The sequence below is a fragment of the Passer montanus genome, unplaced genomic scaffold, assembly GCF_014805655.1.
Source record: "Passer montanus isolate IOZ18808 unplaced genomic scaffold, ASM1480565v1 scaffold4, whole genome shotgun sequence".
NCBI classification, from domain to species: Eukaryota; Metazoa; Chordata; class Aves; order Passeriformes; family Passeridae; genus Passer; species Passer montanus.
Genome location: NW_024368818.1, coordinates 477,932 through 497,652, shown reverse-complemented (window position 1 = coordinate 497,652; position 19,721 = coordinate 477,932). Strand labels below are relative to the sequence as shown.

General features: G+C 40.2%; 1 protein-coding gene across 2 annotated transcripts in view; it reads right to left on the bottom strand.

Annotated features, from left to right (window-relative positions):
* The window catches only part of STARD13 (StAR related lipid transfer domain containing 13), a 246,924-nt gene that overhangs the window by 149,610 nt on the left and 77,593 nt on the right, over nucleotides 1-19,721 (bottom strand). For both annotated transcript variants that reach the window (XM_039718245.1, XM_039718244.1), the window contains exon 5: nucleotides 15,043-15,076. In XM_039718245.1, the coding sequence (XP_039574179.1) occupies nucleotides 15,043-15,076 (34 nt within the window). The remainder of the gene's footprint in view (nucleotides 1-15,042; nucleotides 15,077-19,721) is intronic.

Below are 19,721 nucleotides of genomic sequence, written 5' to 3'. Positions count from 1 at the left end.
CTGAATTTTAATATTGACATTAAATTACTATTATATAAATAGTAACATTAAAGACCATGGGAGAAAGCTAGAAAATATATTTTTCTTTTCTCTTTTGGATTGAAAATGGTACATTGTAAAGCAACTTAATTCCCAAGAAAGGCAGTAGCAGGGACTGCTCTGTAGCTGGCCAAGCGTACCAAAGGTAGAGAGAGCTTGAGGAGGTGTTTCCCCATCACCTGCTCCTGTGTAGACTGATGTGACCAGAATGATGACAGGGATCACAGCCACAGCCCTCTACTGAGTATGCCACCCCTTGCCTGCCAGAAAGCACTTTTATTTATAATTACTTGAAAAGCTGATTCCAGAAAGAACAGAGCAGGCTTCAGCTCCCCCAAAACACTGTATTCAGCTGGCCTGATGCCCCTCTTATTAAAAGACTCTTTTTGAGACTCCACCAAGACATTTCTCCTTGACTTTATTTAAATGCCATGCAAATGAAGGAGATATGCATTCAGGACTGTTACAGGAGGCAAGAAAAGGTTGTTATTTTGCTTGTATGTACTGCTGGTTCCAAAGTTCATTTTTTCAGTATTGCAATGACTTCTAGTGAAATCAGTTCCTACAGATGATGTCGGAACACCTTTACAGTGCTTCAGGTACAGCTGTTGCTCATCTTGTTTACTTATGCTACTGTCATGCAGATTCATTCCAACACCTTTTTGTCATTTTGGGCTGACACAGATCTGTTCAGCAGTAATTACCTGAGATTGTTCTACATTTCAGGGAATATTTTTGACTCATTTACATTACAAAACCCCATGCAAATTGCTAGGAGAACAGGTACTAAAGGGATTATAACTCAGCAGGATCTTACCACAGTGATAGCTTTTGAGATAGAAGATCAGTTAATTTACCTGACAGAGAACATTTATATTAAGTAATCCATCGTTTGATCAAATTATCAGATACATACTTTCAGAGTTAGGCCTTAAAAATATGTGACTGTCAATGCCAAAGGCAAAAAAAGGTGTCAGAAGTAAATATGGAAACCAAAAACCAGTCTAGTTCTGACTCATACTGGAGATTATTCCCTATTTCTATTCTGAAATGTTGCTAAATAGTTTTAAAATGATTTAAAGTACTTCACTGCTGCCAGTCAAGTAATAAAGAAAACTGTTTCATCTGGGAAACATTATCCTTCTTTAGGACTTAAGTAGATTTGGGGTTATCCACCTCTTTCCTGTCCTATAGCTTATCTTTTATAGCTGGGCAAGATAAATGCAAAATAGTTTGTATGTACCACTAGAAAGTAGCAATAGGCTCTTACTTTGCTTTTCACAAGTATAAATTACCCTTTTAATGCAGAATTGCTGAAACTTAGGGTCTTTTCAATAATCACCAGGGACAGCCTCTATTCCTAAAAGAAGTCATCATTCTTAAGAATCATTCTTAAAAAACCCCAACAAACCAACACCACAATTCAGACCAAACACTCATGATGGTCTCACATTAATGGTGAAGTTATTCATTTGATGAAGCAATTGCAAAAATTGTCAAATCCTTCACTGGAAAATTTCATCTAGAATGGGTACTCTCACCATGTTTCTTAAGAATACATGAATATAAAGCCCTCCACTTCTTGCTGGTTTCATGATCCTCATTAACTGGGGAAAAAGGTTCCAGCACAGGGAGTGTGCTGCTGCCTCTGTATCCTACACACATTGGATATCCCCATGACTTAAAGGTGAATAGGAATTTAATGCCACATTTATTCTTGGGGCAAGTAAAATGATTCTATCTTCCCTGCTTACCATCCTTCGCTGACTTCTCTGAATGTTTCTTTTTGTAGACATTTTTGTAATGTTGATGACGCTGGGCATCACTGTAATATAGTTCCCTGAATTTACATGATTACATTATAATAATATCAATGCTGGTTTTTATAGTTCATATAAATCAATGTTTTATTTGCTTTCACAACTAGTGCTGCAAATTGAACAGCTGTTTTCACTGAGCATTTTTAATTAAGCCGTCCATAATGCTGCCTAGATATTTTTCTGAGCTGGTAACACTTTGTTAAGTATGCAGTATCAGTGAACACTTTAAACAATTCCTGAACATTACCTCACACTTAGGTAAGTTGAAATCCCATCTTCACTGAGGTTGTCAAATCACCTTGTTTTGGTGATTTGAATTTGGTTTTCAGAAATCTTTCTAATTCTCAGGACTCTAGGAAATCTTGAATTTGCTACAGATTTTGCCATCTGTTCACTCACTTGTCAAGATAATGAAGCTTTAAATGATACTTGCCCTAGCAAAATCCTTTGGGCAACCTATTATTAGCCTCTCTTTATTCTGAAAACTGACAAGTTCAATTTATGTGTCTTTGGATCTTTTATGAAGTTTATGTTCTATGACCAAAATTTCCTTCCCACACTGATTTCTCACATTTTTTCATCTCTGGTTTGAATATCTCTGGAATATTACTTTGGAAAGCCAAGATAAGTTTTATCTCTTCCTGTTTTTCTGTGCAAAAGCAGTTTCTTTTTTTTTTACCAACCCATACTGGATCCTACATCTGTATTCTCATTTGAGAATGTTATAGATTGCTTTGTTGTTTTCAGAAACATATGATAATTAATGTGGGAAGCAGTAATTATTTTTGTTGCCCACAATGACTTTTTTCAACTTTAAAAATGGGTATCATTTTATCTCCCTTGGACAGCTGAACCTGCTGAATATATTCCAGCACTTCCACGTTTAGCTCCATTTCTGACAGTGGAAATTTCTTTGTCTCTTATTTTCAAAAAAGTTTCCAGAATTTACTCACATCCAACCATTAAGTCTGTTAAGGAAAGGGCATTAAGGAAATACTCTGTCCAGGCACAAAAATGTCATGGTTTTATAAACTGTGCCCCTAAGTCTTAGAGTTTAAGTCCCTTTCAGATTTTCAGAAGTGGTTACAAGTTGTCATCTGGGATTATAAACAGAAATCTGGAATTTCAGCTTTTAGTCCTCAGTTTTGAAACCTTGCTTGTTATTACCCAGAAAGGTGGCTAATCCCCAGCCAGTCAAGAAGACATAACCCACAGGTGACACAATGATAGACCATGACACGTCCATTAACCAGCAGAAAGAAATGCAAGACAAGAACTTGTTTTGATTGCAAGGGCGGAGAAGAAGTATAATGCATGGGTTTAGAGATCTTGCAGAGGCATTTGCCCATTTCACTGAGAACCACAGAGGAGTAAGATGCTCTGGACAACAAAGAGGTATGGAATAGAGGCAACGGGAAAGGCGGAAGGAAGGAAGTGGCGGAAGGAAGTGGCGGAAGGAAGGAAGTGGCGGAAGTGGCGGAAGTAAGGAAGTAAGTAAGGAAGGAAGTGGCGGAAGGAAGTGGCGGAAGGAAGGAAGGAAGTGGCGGAAGGAAGTGGCGGAAGGAAGGAAGGAAGTGGCGGAAGGAAGTGGCGGAAGGAAGGAAGGAAGTGGCGGAAGGAAGTGGCGGAAGGAAGGAAGGAAGGAAGGAAGGAAGGAAGGAAGGAAGGAAGGAAGGAAGGAAGGAAGGAAGGAAGGAAACTTTAAAGCAGGAGAGAAATCAGACTCTAAAATAGCTGTGACTGTAAGAAGAAACTAAATAGTGGTAAGGAGGAAAACAAAACCTGGATTTTTCAAAGAAGGAAATGTAGAGAAAGGGAACAGATACAGGGGAGTCCATACCATTACAGGAAAAAAACAGTAGGTGGGATTTGGGCATAGTGTAGAGAAGTGAGCAGAGCAATGAACAAAATGCTCTGCATGGAATGATCTCTGTTTGCACTACTAGTCCAGGTTAACAAAATTAGCCAAGTTAACTTTAGAATGCTTGGGTTTGCACTTCATTCATTTTAACTTCACCTGTGAAACAGAAATGTTAACAAAATTTTAAGAGCAAGAGATTTCCCTCCTTGAATTTTGGACACCCACTGTTAAAAGAGAATTGAGGGAGGTTGGAAGGGGGTTGGAAACACATGTCCTTGAGAGCACATTTCATTCCATCCCAAACCAGCTGCCTAGAAGAGGTGCTACAGTAGGTTTATGGAGCAGGACTTGATCTAGCTGAAAAAGATGTTAGAATTTCAAAATGCATCACTACTCCCAGATACAGAAGACGTTCTTAGAAAGCCATCTTGGACTGGAGGTATCAGTTTGATCTCACGTTTCCTGTTTCAGTGGAATTCTAGTAATATTTCAGTATTCAACCCTTTTAGACTCATTTGAAAATCTCAGGTTGAGTATGCTTCAGTTTCACTCTAGTCTTTTCAAAGTCTAATAGATCTAAAAGCAAATTCGTTATGATTCTCAATAGAATTTGTGTTCTGAAAGCCTGTAACTTGTTTCTTCTTTTGTTGCTTTTTAACATGGGCTGTGGTTTGATGTGGAGATGTAGGAATTGTTTTGCTGTTGAATAACAACTTTTCTCTTGCAGCACCAGCTGTAAAACATGAATACCTTGTTGGATCACACTCCGAAATCTGAAATGGGCATCCTGCCAAAGCTCAAGGCTTCCTTTTTGTTTTGACTGTTGCAATGTTCTTGTTTCTGTTAGTATCACATTCCTACCACTTGTGCTTTTCAGACACCTACAGCCAAACTCAGTGCAATTCCACTGAGCTCGCTGAAGCTGCAACAGAAGTGAATTTGTCTCAGTATGTCTGTAAATTAACCAGTCATTTAAGCTGGAGAGTGACATTGATAAGCAATAACAGCAGAGGAGTGGTGAAAGGAAGATATCTCCTAGTTAGTTTTGGACAGTTGACACTAACTCCGTTGTCAGATAAGTCTTACTGACTGTGGGAAAAGCTGAGTGGGAAAAGTCACACTCGCCGCCTGCTAACCGTAGGAGGAAAACAGATCTGGAATGCAGAGGAAATCTTGACATTATCTGTTCCCCCAACCCCTACCAGCCAGGCAATCAAAATAACTAGCTGAGTATCAGCTGCCTCTGTTCCTGGCCCAAATAAAGATGCTTTCTTGACAGAGCTCTTGCTCACAGGAGAGGAGGCAAAGAGAAGGAGTCTGAAGTGGGTGTGGGGAGTGCTTCCTGCCAAAACCCAGGAGCAGCTTCTCTGTGACATATAAAAGAATACTGATGACATAAGCCTAATGCTGTAAATGGAGGAGGCTCTGTCATTTCCAAAGGACAGCAATTCATGTCTGACAGCCCTGCAGCCCAGAACTCTTGTACTCCATTGCTCCCCTTGGCCTCCATGGACATTGCCAAGGACAGTGTGCCAGACTTTGTTAAAAGAAGGATCAAACCCAAGGGAACAAAACCACTGGAAAGAACTTTTCTGTTCCCATCCAAATTGTGTCATTTAAGAATAAAGTATAGGTGTTTAAAATGAACACTTGCAGAGTAAATTTATTTCCTTCTGAGCCCTCACAAGACACAGGGTTTATCAAGACCTAAGGAAGCACAGTATACTATACTTATATCAACGTATCATATATACATCTCAGCAAATTAGAGACACTCTCACATACTTCTGTGTACTTCCTATATGTAGCTTAATATTCTGGATATCATCCCTATAACGTTGTTGTTATACTTAAAAACATCCAGAAATATGGGGTCATAGAAGAAGATCACAGCAACAAAAGCAACAAATGAAAAGGTGCACTGAATATATTGAGTTCTCCAAAGCATCATCCAGCCATTGAGTGTACTGCATCCATTCTGTCTGTCTCATTAATAGGTAGAAATATAAAACAGAAGTTTATTTTAACTTTGGAAACTCATCTTACCTGAGAGTCCAGAGAGCTGTAAATTGAAGAGTTTGACTATGTGTTGGTCAGCAGACAAGAAAAGTGTGTGAAAATAAGGGCTAACTTTATGTTTATCAAACAAACATCTCAATATCAGTAGTCTGCTAGTGATGCCAAAGTACCTATAGCCTTATACCTGCTTTGCCTCAAAGAGCCTGGAAATCAAAATTTGTGGCTTCTCGTGATGGAGTCCTGGCATGGACAGTAAGGCAGCTACTTCTGGGGAAGGCTGGAAAGAAGACCAGTTGGTTGGGGGATGTTATAATTATTTTCTTTCCATATTACTTTTTTACTGCTTTGGGAAGCAGGTACAAAAGAAACAATTCTCTGAATCTCTCCCTCCTATTTTGTACCCCAAACCCTTCTGTCTTTCTCTGACAGAAGTGAATCACCAACATCCCACAGACACTAATTCTCTGATTTTTCTGCCAGTGTTGACCACTCAGGTGTCTTTTGGCATGCACGAGCAGGTACAGAGGCTCTCCATACAGCCACAGTGCTGCTGTATGCCCTTCCTGGAGCCAAGCTTAGCACGAATGAATGACACAGCAAAGAGCACCTGGCAGGATGGGACAGTAACCTGGACACCAACCAGTTCATGGACCAACATGCAGGAAAATAAGCTCCTGAGAATGATTTGAATGCTGAATTAGAAACAACTGTAAATGTTTGAATCTACCTTTACATGTGAAAACTATCAATGATAATGTAAGGCTATAAGGTTTGTGGGGGAAGGACTTTGTTCTCCCGGTACAGTGCTCACAAGGACGCTATTCCGGGCCTGAGGCCAATGTCACTACCTCAGTTCAAAAACTTTAAAAATAATAAATTACCTTATTAGTAATCCAAGTAAGCAACATTTTTAAGACTTTCCTGAAAGAACTGCATACATTTTATGAAAAATAATATTTCCCATTACATATATATATATATGAGTCTCCCATTTCCTCAGCTACTTGATTCTGAAATCATTGAAAAGTAGAAAAGTAGAGGCTGTTTTTTTTTTTTCTTTACAGATACAAATAATTTTATCTACAGGTAAAAATGCATCATTAGGAGACTAAGTATAATCCCAAAAAGTTACTGGTGACTGCAACTGGCAGAGAGTTTCACTTTACAAAGAAAAATCCCTAATTTTCTACATGATATACCTGCAAGATTCTGTGCTAGAATCAGTTTACTTCTCAGGGTTAAGTCATAAAAACCTTACATAACAGTGTCTTTGGAAACCAAGAAATATTCCAGGGTAGGTATATATCCAAGATAAATAAATATAAAATAAAAACCCACAGTCATTACCTTCCCAAACTCTATGTCAGAAGCCTACACTTCATGAAGGCTGGAATAGCAGATTCAGATCCATTCAATAATACCCACTTGTAAAGCAACCCTTTGGCCATCTGTTTTCTTGAACTTGCTTTTCCAATTTCTCTGGCTTCATAAAGACACAGAGCCAAGATCACAACTGACAGATGCCATTGTATGGAATGGAATGATATATGGGATGGCTCTGGTATGTCTTTTGCATTCATATGCAGCCCCTGTCTCCTCCTCTGGCTGCATTTCAGTGGTGGCTTGACAGCATGGTGGAATTTACTAATTTGTTTATGCCTTGTGCTGAGCACTCAATAAATACCAGCATCTATGTGTGCATTTCTGTCATAGCAACTTGCTGGCCTGGGTGGAATCTAATACAGAAAACAGGAAGGGCAGAGACTGGATGGTTTTCAGCTGAGAAGCCTTCTAAAAAGGCTCCTGTTTCTTAGTAGTTGACATCAACACTACATAGCTCTTTGTCCTCCTCTAGTGGTCCCCTCATATTTAGGGAGAGGCTTATGCAGTGATTACTTCCTTCCAATTAATTCCAGTCATTACTCTGCTGCAAGCTGTTGAGGCTCATGCATGGAGGTCCTGTGCTCGATTCTGGCATGAACCACAGTTCCATGGTGCTCATGGAAGTGGAAAGAGGAGCCTCTGCTCACAGCCAGTCACAGCCATACAGATGATGTGTGTCCTTGAGCCATGGCCATCTCCTCTGAGCAGCGGCTGCACCACGGCAGGTTGCTCAAAAGCAGGAAACAGTGGCATGGTCTGACTGCAGCCCAACAAAAGGTCCTATGTTGCAAAAGCTAGAAGGTGACTGCTTTGTTTGATTGCTTTATTGTCCCACATACTCTGCAGTGTGTTCCAGCCAGAAGCTTTTCTCTGTGTGTTCCTGCCTGACTTGCAAACAAAGAATCAGCACAAAATCCATCTTATGTGCTGAGCTGATCAGAGAGATGATGCATGTCACTCTGATGCAGCACAAAACCTTAAACATTAATCCTTAGGAACCGATACTAAAGAGTTAAATAACAAAAGAGGAACCTAAAGAATTGTTGCAATGGAAATGTTCTCTAATGGGAAACACTAAAGCTGTTGGAACTGCTACCCATTAGAAATGCTTTCTGTGAAGACAAAAGGTTCCTACCATATTTGTTTGTGTGTGTCTCAGTTAGCATAATTTCAGTTAGCATAATGAAAAGCTAAAGATTTATTTTGCTGCTTGTATACTTTAACATTGGTTAAAAGTTGTCTAGCCTCCAAACTTTTCCAGTTATGTCTTGCACAGGAAATAAAACACAAGGATATAGCTTGCATTGTGACTATCAGAGAGATCTGAGGGAAAGGTCTAATTGAAACAGAAAACAAAGATATTTTTAAATTACTATTATTCAGTTAAAATTTTCCAGGCATTTGTTGCTTTTGGAATAAATGGTAAATGGTAAAACGTCTCTGCCGTGACTCTTGGAAGCGCCCAGTTTAAAACAAGTTGGCTGCTCAGGAGCAAGGGAGCTGAATATGGCTGTCTGTCTGCAACCTTCGTCAGGCAATTGTTCAGTCACAGAAAAAAATGACTCGAGAATCCTGTGTCTCCATGAACTGAGTTGCTGGAAACCAACACCACCTAATTCCAACAGAGGCAAAACTTTAGAGCAACTTATCAGTCTGAATTAGATGACCTTTTACAGCAAGGTTTCTGTCACATTTTGAGAGCTGTTACAAACCCAAGCTCATATACCAGCTACTTAGTGTTCAGCTCTCCTTAGGAGTCCCAGCTGTAACCAAACTGAGTTAGGAAAAGTATTTATAATATCTTCATTCTGAAATGACCTATATTTTGTACAATTATGAACTAGATATTATTTTTAATATTTATCATCTCTATTTTCAGTATTTTTCTCTTATTTAAAATGTTGACTAAAAATCAAAGTCACAGAAAGAACCATGTATCATAGAAATAGAGAAAGACACTTAGAATGACATTGAGTAGTTGCATGTGTATAAAGTGTTTTTATACATTGCTACATTATTGTTTTAGAAATGTCTTATATAAAATTCAGAGTACTTTTAAATGAATCAAGCTTTTGTCTATAATTCACATACTAGAACAGTAAACATATAAATTTCTAATCTATACCTGGCTGTTTTGTGGGGTTTTTTTAGAAACAGCAATATCTCATTTTCCTCTTGCTTTTGAGAGCAGAAGATCCCAGTGCCCTCAACTACTCCAATACATCCGTAAGAGCTGACTAGCAAACATTTGCCTTTTTAGAAGAACAAAGAAGGGCTTTGTTCTATCATTTCTCATTATGAAAGGAAGATGCAATCTCACTGCCTAATTTGAAGAAGCCAAACTGGCACTGAAGAAAAGTTAGAACTAGAGCCAAATGAAATGACCCTCTGATGCACTGACTGCAGGACAATCACCAACTCTACTTACTTCTAATTTGAGCAACACAAAGCACAACTATTTAAGAGGCCAAGGCCACCAAACAGCTGGGTTTATTCAGTAGTTTACTTTCACTCTTTAGGAAAACAGCCTGTTCATTTTTCAGTCCAAAGTAAGCACCTTCACTTTGTGCTGGAAACATGTCAAAGTGACCCTGCTCTGCTTTCTAGTAAGAGCATGGGATCATTGCATAAGGATGTTTTATTTTCTCCAGTTATTTAAGGTCAGGTTTTCAACTTTGATAAACTTTTATAGCTGGAGTAATGACAGCATGAGACACAAGTACTGCCTAGGTCTTGCAAGGCACTGCTGAATGTCTAATCCAGCTGCTGCTCCCCCCTGAAGAGGATGAGAAGAGAGGTTTCACAGTCACAGCCTCAGCTCCATCACCAGCACGCTTGCCAGAGATCCATGGCAAGTGAAAGGCTTAAAGAGATCACCTCCATCCCCCCACAAGCAAGAGGAAAATCCCAGAATAGGATACGGTTCTGTGAGCCACATCCATTTCCCTGTTCAGAGTGTGATTAGCCCATAATTCCTACCCAGGGACTGCAGCAAAGGTAAAATAAAACCACGAGCATAAAACCTTTTATGACTAAGGAAACATAAAAAATATGTAATCAGTTGAAAGTACTGTACTCAGGTTTGATTTTGTGATGAATCAAGTACCTTTAGTTTCTAACAAGAGCCAGATGGAGTAACAGCTCCCTTATTTCCCAGAATCAGGCCCCTTGTTGACATTTGTTCATATACAGCTGCTATATAGCACACTTCTGCTTCTTACACTATGGAGACCTCTCCTTGAAGTCAATTTGCATTATGCCTGGGCAAATATTGCAGTATCAGGCTGCTCATTAAAGCCCTGGGACCACTGTTGCCCCTGTTTGAATTTTGCATTATATCAGTCGAGGATACACAATTATCCATGGAGTACTTCTGAAATGGCCAAGGTCACATGAGGATTTTATCGTATTACTGCAGTGCACCATCTTCCTTGCCAGCCCATTGCTGTTCTGCTACAGACTACATTACCATGCATCAGCAAATACATGAGCACACTGCTATATTTAGTGTTTCATACATACCACTAAAATAGAGGATGTGTCAGCTTTTAATCCGACTTCAAATTTTTGTCAGCAAAGTGAGGGCTCATCTTCCCTACCAGTGATGAAGTGTGCTCTGTGTTAGTCATCTTGAGCTATGTGGTGATAATATTAGGCAGCTAGAATGCTCAATCTGAGTGGAATGTTTTTTACTAAGACATACACTGGGGGATAGTAAGGACACACAGGATCAGTCAGCCAGGTTTTGGTAGTGATTGCCACAGGCTAGTTACAAACCCAGCAGCAATCTGACAGCAAGAGGAGCAGCTGAGCATGGTGCTCTCTGGGGTACCACAGCAGACAATTAGGACCTCCTACACTGCAAGGTCACAAGAGACTGATGGTGCAGACTGGTTTTGGTGTTATGTACCTGGCAATATGAGAAGAAAAGCATTGATGATGATGACTTGAACAGAGTGGTGTATTGCACAGAGATAGGACCAGGGCAGTCCTATTAATGGCATCATCTATTAATGACAGCAGGAACGTGGCTTAATGGCTGAAACCTCAGGTACCACCAGGATAGCCATATTCGTTCCCAAAGAAAGCAGAGTTCAGTGGATAAACCTGGTGTTTTCACAGGTGTTGGCAAAGCCACAGAACAGGGTATTTTTTACATATTTGTAGCACTTGATTATTAATGCCATCACATACAAGCTGTAGAAGTTGAATTGCCTTCCTGTCTACCACTTCTACAGAAAGCCAACAGACAACTTGCTCACCTCAGGCCAAGGGTGAGCCTGTTCGTGTAAAACCAACTTTTCCACTCCAAACTGCTTGTCCTTTTTCGTACCTGTCCCACTTTGCTAAACACATTTAAAGGGTGTGGGCAACACCACATTTGCACCCTAGATCTATGTCCAAATAATATTGTATTTACTTAATAGCATGAACTTATATAAATATATACATTTCCAAGTCTTTGTGGAACTCCATTTCAGCCCAACTCAGAGCTGTCCATCCCAGTCCCATCATCCTGTGGCAGGGCTCTTCTCTGCCACAGTCCTGCCCAGCCATGTGACCCAGCCAGCAGACTGACATCCCATCCCATCCTTGGCCCATCCCTGTCCCCAGGCCTCATCCTGGAGCTGTCTGACCTCTGTTTCTGTGTCTGCCCCATTCCCCAGTGAGCCACCAGCTCATGCTGCATCCTGCCATGATTAAACAAAAAGCAGAATAAATTCATGCCTCAAGAATCACATCTCACCATTATTTTTTTTAATACATCATCATTAATTCCAATGTATGCACTGTTATAAGTACCAATGTTATTACATCTGGAAGTAATGACACAAGGCCTGGCAAGCGTGCAGTGACACTGCCAGCAATGCTGGTACTTCAGACTTCAGGTGAGATTCCCTGGTGTGGCTGGACGGTCTGTGCAGCTGTAGCTTTTCTTAGACACATTTTGGGTATCCTGCTTGACATATTGTGAAGCATCCACTACAAATCAGGTAATGGAAGCCCCAAAATATTGCATTAATTTGGGGGGGGTGGGGAAGCAACATAAAACTCAACAAGAGAGAGAACTGCATTCCAAAGGGCAGGTTTTTTCCCCTCTCATATGCAAAAATAGTTTACATGGAGAATGACTGGAAGCTGAGGACAGCCCAGCCTTGGGGAAAGGGCTGCAGAAGTTTCCAGCCCAGCTGAAGCAGCTTGAGCTGCCCTGTGCATCCCCAGCACCTGACAGGATGGGGCAATAGGTGCTCTTTGGTGGGGAGGGCAGGGTGACCTACTGGCACTCTAGAAAAGAATCTTTTGACCTCTGAGAGTTCTAAGCTCTTACCAAGAAAGGGGTCAGAAGAATAAGTGACAGAAGAGAATGAGAAAGAATAAGAAGTAAGGATGTAAGGGGAGAATGATGAAGAAAACAAGCTTGAGTAGAACAGTGAGTGCTGTGTTCTATGTGTGGCTGATACAGGCAGGACAGGTTTTCTCCTCATGCAAGGAATTCCAAACCAGAAAATTTATTATCCAGAAAGCACAGAAAATATCAGAAATGTTTAGCAATTGCAAATCTGGAAGAAACCCTTGTCCCTTAGTTCAGGACACAGATTTTCCCTTTTTTGTAACTTAAATCAGGTTTTCTCTTTTTATCTCTCTCTCTCTCTCTCTTTTTTTAATACATCAGTGTAACAAATTTCAATGCCAAAATTTGAAAGTTCAATAAAAATTAACACTTCTCACTTTGAAGACTGTTAAAACATTGCATGCTGAGAAGTGTATGCTTATTTTACAGAAACAATTTGAAATAGATTAATGGATGCTAACATTTTCCTGTAAAATGTTCTATTTGAAGAAATGGATATTTTCTGCCAGAAGCATTTTAATGATAAATTTATTACCAGCTCTAACATGTGCTAGATTTCTATGACTAAAGTTTCACCTCAGTGACCCAACTGTGTTAGAAAATGACCTGTCATTCTTCTTTCACACCTGAAGTAATCAGATTTTCAACCATCATCCTACAGTTCTACACTTAGGATGGGCACTAAAACTTTATCTCTTTGGGTGACAAAATTAATATTGTCATAAAAGTAAAACAATTAAAAATCAATCATACTATAAAATGGGAACACTGCTAAAATAATTAGTTTTATTTAAAATGCATGTGCCACTGAAAGGTTTTCCTTTTCTTTACAAAGTGAGCCTTCAGTGGCACAGAGAGGTTTTGATCCAACAACGAATAAAATTAAAACAATTGCTCAATCAATTTCAGAACTTCTGAAATTTGTTTAGCTTTGGAAAAGCCCAGGCATGTGTCTCATTTGCAAATACCACCATGGAATAAATCCACATCCAAATTATAAGGCAGGAAAAGTTAATGTGTATAGAGCTTCAATGAAAATATGTACATTTACACTACACTCAGCAGCCTTCATGTTTTATTGACCTGAATTAAAGTACAGGAGGGTGGAATTGCCAACAGAGACCTGAGTTTTCTAGCCCAGGATTTCTGTCATTTTGCTGAGCCACTATGTTGGCCAGCAGAGCCATTGAACTAGCGAAATTGACTCCAAAAAGCCATGTTCATCTGATTTTAACTGAGTTAAGGTTGGCCCCTGGAATGAACTATAGATGCAGTTTCGATCAGAGACAGATGCAAGAAGAAATCACTGAGTGAGCAAACTGGCTTAAACTAGTCCTTCAGGCCAAAAAAGAGATGCTAAGTCATCTAGGGACAGGGGGTAATTACAGCAGTGATGTCCAATTGCTTTGCTTTTAATTGGCACACTCTGCATACATCCTGACTAGCAAAACAGAAAATGCAGTCAGAAATGGCTGACTCCAGAGGTCAGTTGGTTTATGACTGAAATATTTCTAGCTGACAAAGACTTTTGTGGGAAGGTGGATTCATCTAGACTTTGGGAACATTTATTTTTGCAAAACTGTGAGGCTGTTATTAAACCCCAGTAACCCACATTCTGGGAAGCAGTTCCTTTTCTCTGTATTTCTTAATTGTGCTTCATTACAATTTAATAAGGACATTTACTCTCAATTAAGCAAATCATCCAAGCAGTTTCTTATGCTTGTTGTAATTAATTGGTTTTGTCAAATGCAGGTTTAATTGTGTGTTAAGTATCTTGCTGAACCAGGATCTGTGTGTGTACATATCTGTCTATCCAAACCTTTCCTCAGCTCCTGGCATGATAATGTATGTGCAGTTCAGGGTATCTGAGTCTTTAGCTCTGTTTTCTGTTCTGGTCTTGGTGCCTTGCTAGCCCTAAATAATTCCTCCATAATGGTCAAACTCACTAATGCTGTTAATATTGAAAAATGCTTCAACCAGATAGTGAGCTCCTGCTAAGGGAGAAATCAGGCATTGTGACTCTGCCACTTGGAACATGTGGGTGCCAGGGGGCTGTTAGATTTTTTGAAAAATATGCCTCTGTAATGAGCCTCTTCATCAGATTCAGCTGCTGAGTGACCATTGAGACAGAAAAAGCTCTGTGATGTTCCTTATCTTGGCTCACCTCTCTGTCTCTCACACACATCAGATTCAGCTGCTGAGTGACCATTGAGACAGAAAAAGCTCTGAGATGTTCCTTATCTTGGCTACCTCTCTGTCTCTCACACACACCCACCAGTGCCATGACAAGACCTTCAGACCCACTCTGACACCAGTGGCAGATGCTTGGGTTTATCCCCATTATTTCAGAACTTACCTTGCAAGGTGTATGTCAAAACGTGATGAATTATCAGCTTTACTAAGGAGCACCTTAATCCTATGCCAATAGGTCATGAACAGCAGCATGGAAGCGATTGTCATGAATGCACTGAACACCCATTTCATAGCAGAGGTTCCCTGGGTCCTCCATCATTGCACACATGGTTACACAAGCCACCAAGAAACTTTAAGAAGTAATGCAGCCTTACCTGCTTTTTCCTTGCACAGCTTCTGAAACAGCATCTGCAAGAAAGTGAATTTTCTTTAATAATGGTACATTTTTTCCTCAAATAAGTTCCACATTTCAAGATAATAGTCAATGTAATTATTAATCATCACTACCTTACAAAAAGCCTAAAATCCAGAGCTTATCAATAAAAATCATGCATAATAGCTAGTTTTGCTTGCTAATGACAACCTGGCATCCATTCTCAAGTCAGGTTCACCTGTCTTGCAGTGAGTGAGTCTAGGAGCATACTCTACAAGCAGAGTATGTGCCGCAAGGATACATAAGGTGCAACACACTGGAACACTCCTGAAAGAATTTTGCAATACTGGTGGGGCTCAGGAAGCAGACAGGCTGCTGAAAAGTTGTGTAGGCAGCTCTACTGATGGGCAAGAAACAGGACACTGTGACTCGGAAAGGTAGATGTCTGTTTCCTGCTCATCTGTGACCAAGAGAGGGTTGCCCTGCCTGAGGCTCATGGGCAAACTGAGCTTCATATTTTTCACGTTGCTGCTTTGGGTTTGCCATGCTAAATGAAAGGTGTGCCATTAACACCACACTTGGATGAACTGCTTGGTCCATTACTTTTCTCTTTAATAGCTTTCAGTGCCTAAATGAGGAGGTTGTTGACAGTGATTAATTGCATTTCCTTTCATAGATCCATCAATTCTCTCAGCAATGCAGGCTATAAATGAAACTAGCATAATGGGTGAAACTGCACCATTTTTTTTTTTTAATTAAACAGAAGGGTGAACTGATTTGTCCAGGTACCAATGTGAATTGCCCAATATGCAGGCAGCTGAATAGACAGACACTCCTTTGCCTTGCAGTGACACACCCTGTTCCTATTATCTGCTTGTCCCCACACGGACAACCATCTGTACCTTTCCATCAGATGCACCAAGTGCTCCGTTATCTCTTCAGTCAATATTGCTTCTGCAGCCTTGATAGGAATCTGTCTATAAAACCATGCTTTTTATTTACCTTTTATTTAATGAAGAATTTTACCGAGATATTGGAAAATTCCTCCTCTGAGCATGGAACCAAATTGATTAGATATCTCTCCTAATAATAGGGAAAGCACAGCTAGGCTACATTTTTTTTGCCTTCTGCAAGGCAATTTCCTTCTAAAAGAGCCTCTTACTCCATTGCAAGGTCTGACTGAGCAGCAGCTAAAGTTGACCTATCTTTAGCCAGCAGGGATGAAGTGGAGTGGTCACTTCTGATGGGAAGATAACAAGTAGCTGAGTCCAAATCAGGTTTCATTAGTGGGAAAGCATCTAATTTCCACAGAGAAGTAGGAAATTCAAGCATGGTCTTTGTCACTTGGCAAGGGACAGGCAGGTCCCACATGAATGTGCCAGGTTTTTGGGATGCTTTTCTGAGTGAGGCATTTCACATTGTCTCTCCAGTCTTCAGTGAGCTGCAGTGTTGTTTGTCACACCGCCTCGGGACAGGCACCTGATTTTTAGAATCACAACTCTGGCATAAGTCTGTTTGATGCCTAAATTGCTATACTGAATCTTTGGAGAAGCACTTCTTGAAGAATACATAAATGATATGTGAATCGAAAATAAATATGTCAGTCCTTCATGGATAACTGGTTTGTGTGTTCTAGTGCTGCCAGAAGGACACCAGCTATTGAAATCATACCCAGGCTATGTTACTTCCAAGATCTCTTTAGGACGCCATACAAAAAAGAATGCAAATTATTGCTGGAACAATCTCAAGTGGCAACAGAAAGCTGCCAACTAAAAGTGATTTATGGAAATGATAAAGCACTGTATAACTGACTGTGTAACAAAATACATTTATTGGAGGACTAGCAACCCATCTGAACAGCATGGCACCAGCTAATCAAATATATAGAAACCATAGACCAAGAGAGTACAACTCTAGCCAAAAGACTGCTGCAGCACCTGCTGCTATGAATAATAAAGAAATCATTTGTGTACAACTCCAGCTGTAGCAATTTTGCAAGTGGAAGTGTCAAACAGAAGCCAAAGATAAACACGCTTTGCTGACATAGCCATGTTTTATTTGCTGAAACATGTAAACCAGCCCACAGAAACCAGAAATGTTTAGATGCTGAGGGGGGCCTCCATTCCTCCCCCTCAGGAGGCCCCCCTGCTTCAGCAGGGCCATCCCATGTTCACCTCTGTGAGAAAAGGTCTCCAAAAGCTTGCCTGGACAGTGTCACCCTGTGCTCCATGATCAGAGCAGGATGAGCCAGGGACATGAATGAAGCAACTGAACTCTCAGTGTCAGTGCAGCTAGCTCAAGAAAGGCTGTGAGTCTATTGGTGGGAGGAAAGTGGACATGTTGCATTTATAAAGAACCTGACATGGCCTTAAGTTTCACCAGAGAAAGTTTTGATTAGGTTTTAAGAAAAACATCTTCACAGAAATCACTGCCAAACAATGAGACAGGCTGTTTGTTCAGGGAAGGGTGGAGTCACCATTCCGGGAGGTATTTAAAAGATGTGTAGATGCAGATGTGGCACTGAGGGACATGGTTAAATGGTGGACTTGACAGTGTTAGGTTAATGGCTGGACTTGGTGGTCTTTGAGGTCTTAGACAACCTAAATGGTTCAATGATTCTGTGATTTTCCTGAAAGGCATTCTGTGTGGAAACAAATTACTCAAATGAACTCCTTGGATGAAGTGGAAGTGAAGGCAGAAGCAAAAGTCAACAAGGAAAATAAACATACACATCAGAAAACTGCTTCTCTGACAGTCTTTCATGTCTATAAGTGATCAGGGCATAGAACTCAGCAAACTAGATTAAATGACTTAATAATATTCCAGAAACCTTATTGTCATATAAAAGCTTTTTTTTTTTGACACAGATTATGAAATGGTTGAACAACTTCAAAACCATTTTAATTTGCAATAGCACAAAGATTCTGCAATGCCAGCCAATCCTGTAATATCATACACCATTTCAAAGAAAAAATAAGAGCATTTGCATCCACATCTTTCGCTTCCCTCTTCCCCATCAACCTCTATTAGTTATTAGCTCCTTTATGCTCCCATTTCAAATATGCCCATATCTTCCACTGATACTTCTGAGTACCTGTCAAACTGTCATCATTCACTCTCAGGAAATCACACCCTCCAAAAAAAAAAAAAGGTAATTAGTATATCTGTTCAGCATGCAAATATCTCTTCTAGACATTTAATAAAAAAGCCAGAGAATTTATTCAAAATAGATATGGTATCAGAAATATCACTGCTATCAAATAAACCCTGGCATTTATACAGGACTACTTTACATCTGCTGTTAATAAAAAAGGCTTTGAATTCTGTAAGCTTATGTTTTGCGGTGAGCAAGCAGCAGCACCACTCTGAAACACGACACTCCTTGCAGAGGAAAAAGGATAAATCTGTATGACTTCCTACTGGTTCACTGATACTGAAGGAAAGCACTCTAAAGTGAAAAAGGTCCTGCAAAGTATAAATACTGAAAATCTTGCTGGTTCTTCATTCTAGCAAGTTAATGACCTGCCAGGCTTTAATTAGAGTGACATATAGGCAGTTTTAAAGGAGGAAAACAGCAATCCACAAGCAAAGCTCAATCATCTGTGTAGCGGGTTTATTAGATCCTTTCAGAAAGATGTTTACAGAAGGAAATAAAATCCTAGTTACTACTTCAAAATAAAATTCTGCAGCCCAAAAAGGGAAGCAATATTATGACACTCAGCAATGTTAGCCTTAACTTGAAGTTACCTGGCCCCTGCAACGAGATCTTCAGTCTGGATGGCACTTGCAAGTTCCCTAGAGCACATTAGTCAGCTGAGAATAATGGCAATACTGAAGCTATTCCACAGAAAATACTGTTGAGACTGCTGTGTCAGAAATTCGATTTCTCTTAGAGACTTGGCACCAAGTCTTTGGTACAGCATTGAAACTGCTGCTGGATTTTAGTGCTTAAGATGTATCTTCAAGGCTGACAACAGAGCTCATAATTTTCCTCTAAAATACAACCACTGCAGAGGTGTTTATTAGAGACCATATTTGATATTCAGCCTGAGTTCTATTAGAGAATTTCCCCTTGTGGCATGGAAGACGGATCTTGGTTGGATGTGATTCTGCCCCATACCTGTTTCATCACAACATGTTGGCCTCCTCACCAGGTTAGAAAGCAGGGGGAAGGTGAAAATCTCAATTTCTTCCACTGAACCTGAGCTACTGTGCTGCAAACTATTCATGATGGGGTCAAAGGAAGAAGTTTAAACAGCTCCCCATTCTGCAGTCAAGCAAGTCTTGCTTGCTCACAAGAAGAGTGACCAGCAGGTCAAGGGAGGTGATTCTGCCCCTCTACTCCACTCTCATGTGACCCCACTGGGTGTGCTGCAGCCAGCTCTGGGAACACCAGCACAGGAAAAACGTGATCCTGTGGGACCCAGAGGAGGACCACAAAGATGATCAGAAGGCTGAAATAACTCTCCTACAAAGACAGGCTGAGAGAGTTGGAGAAGAAAAGGCTCTGGGGAGACCTCACTGCAGCCTTTCAGTACCTACAGGGGGACTTCAAGCATCTGTAAGAATTCAGAGGACACAGACATGTCTTTTGAAAACCCCAAACTTAATATTCTGAGGTGTATTCTAAAAAGTTAAAACTGTAAATATTGTCTAGAGATATGAAAGCATATTTAATAA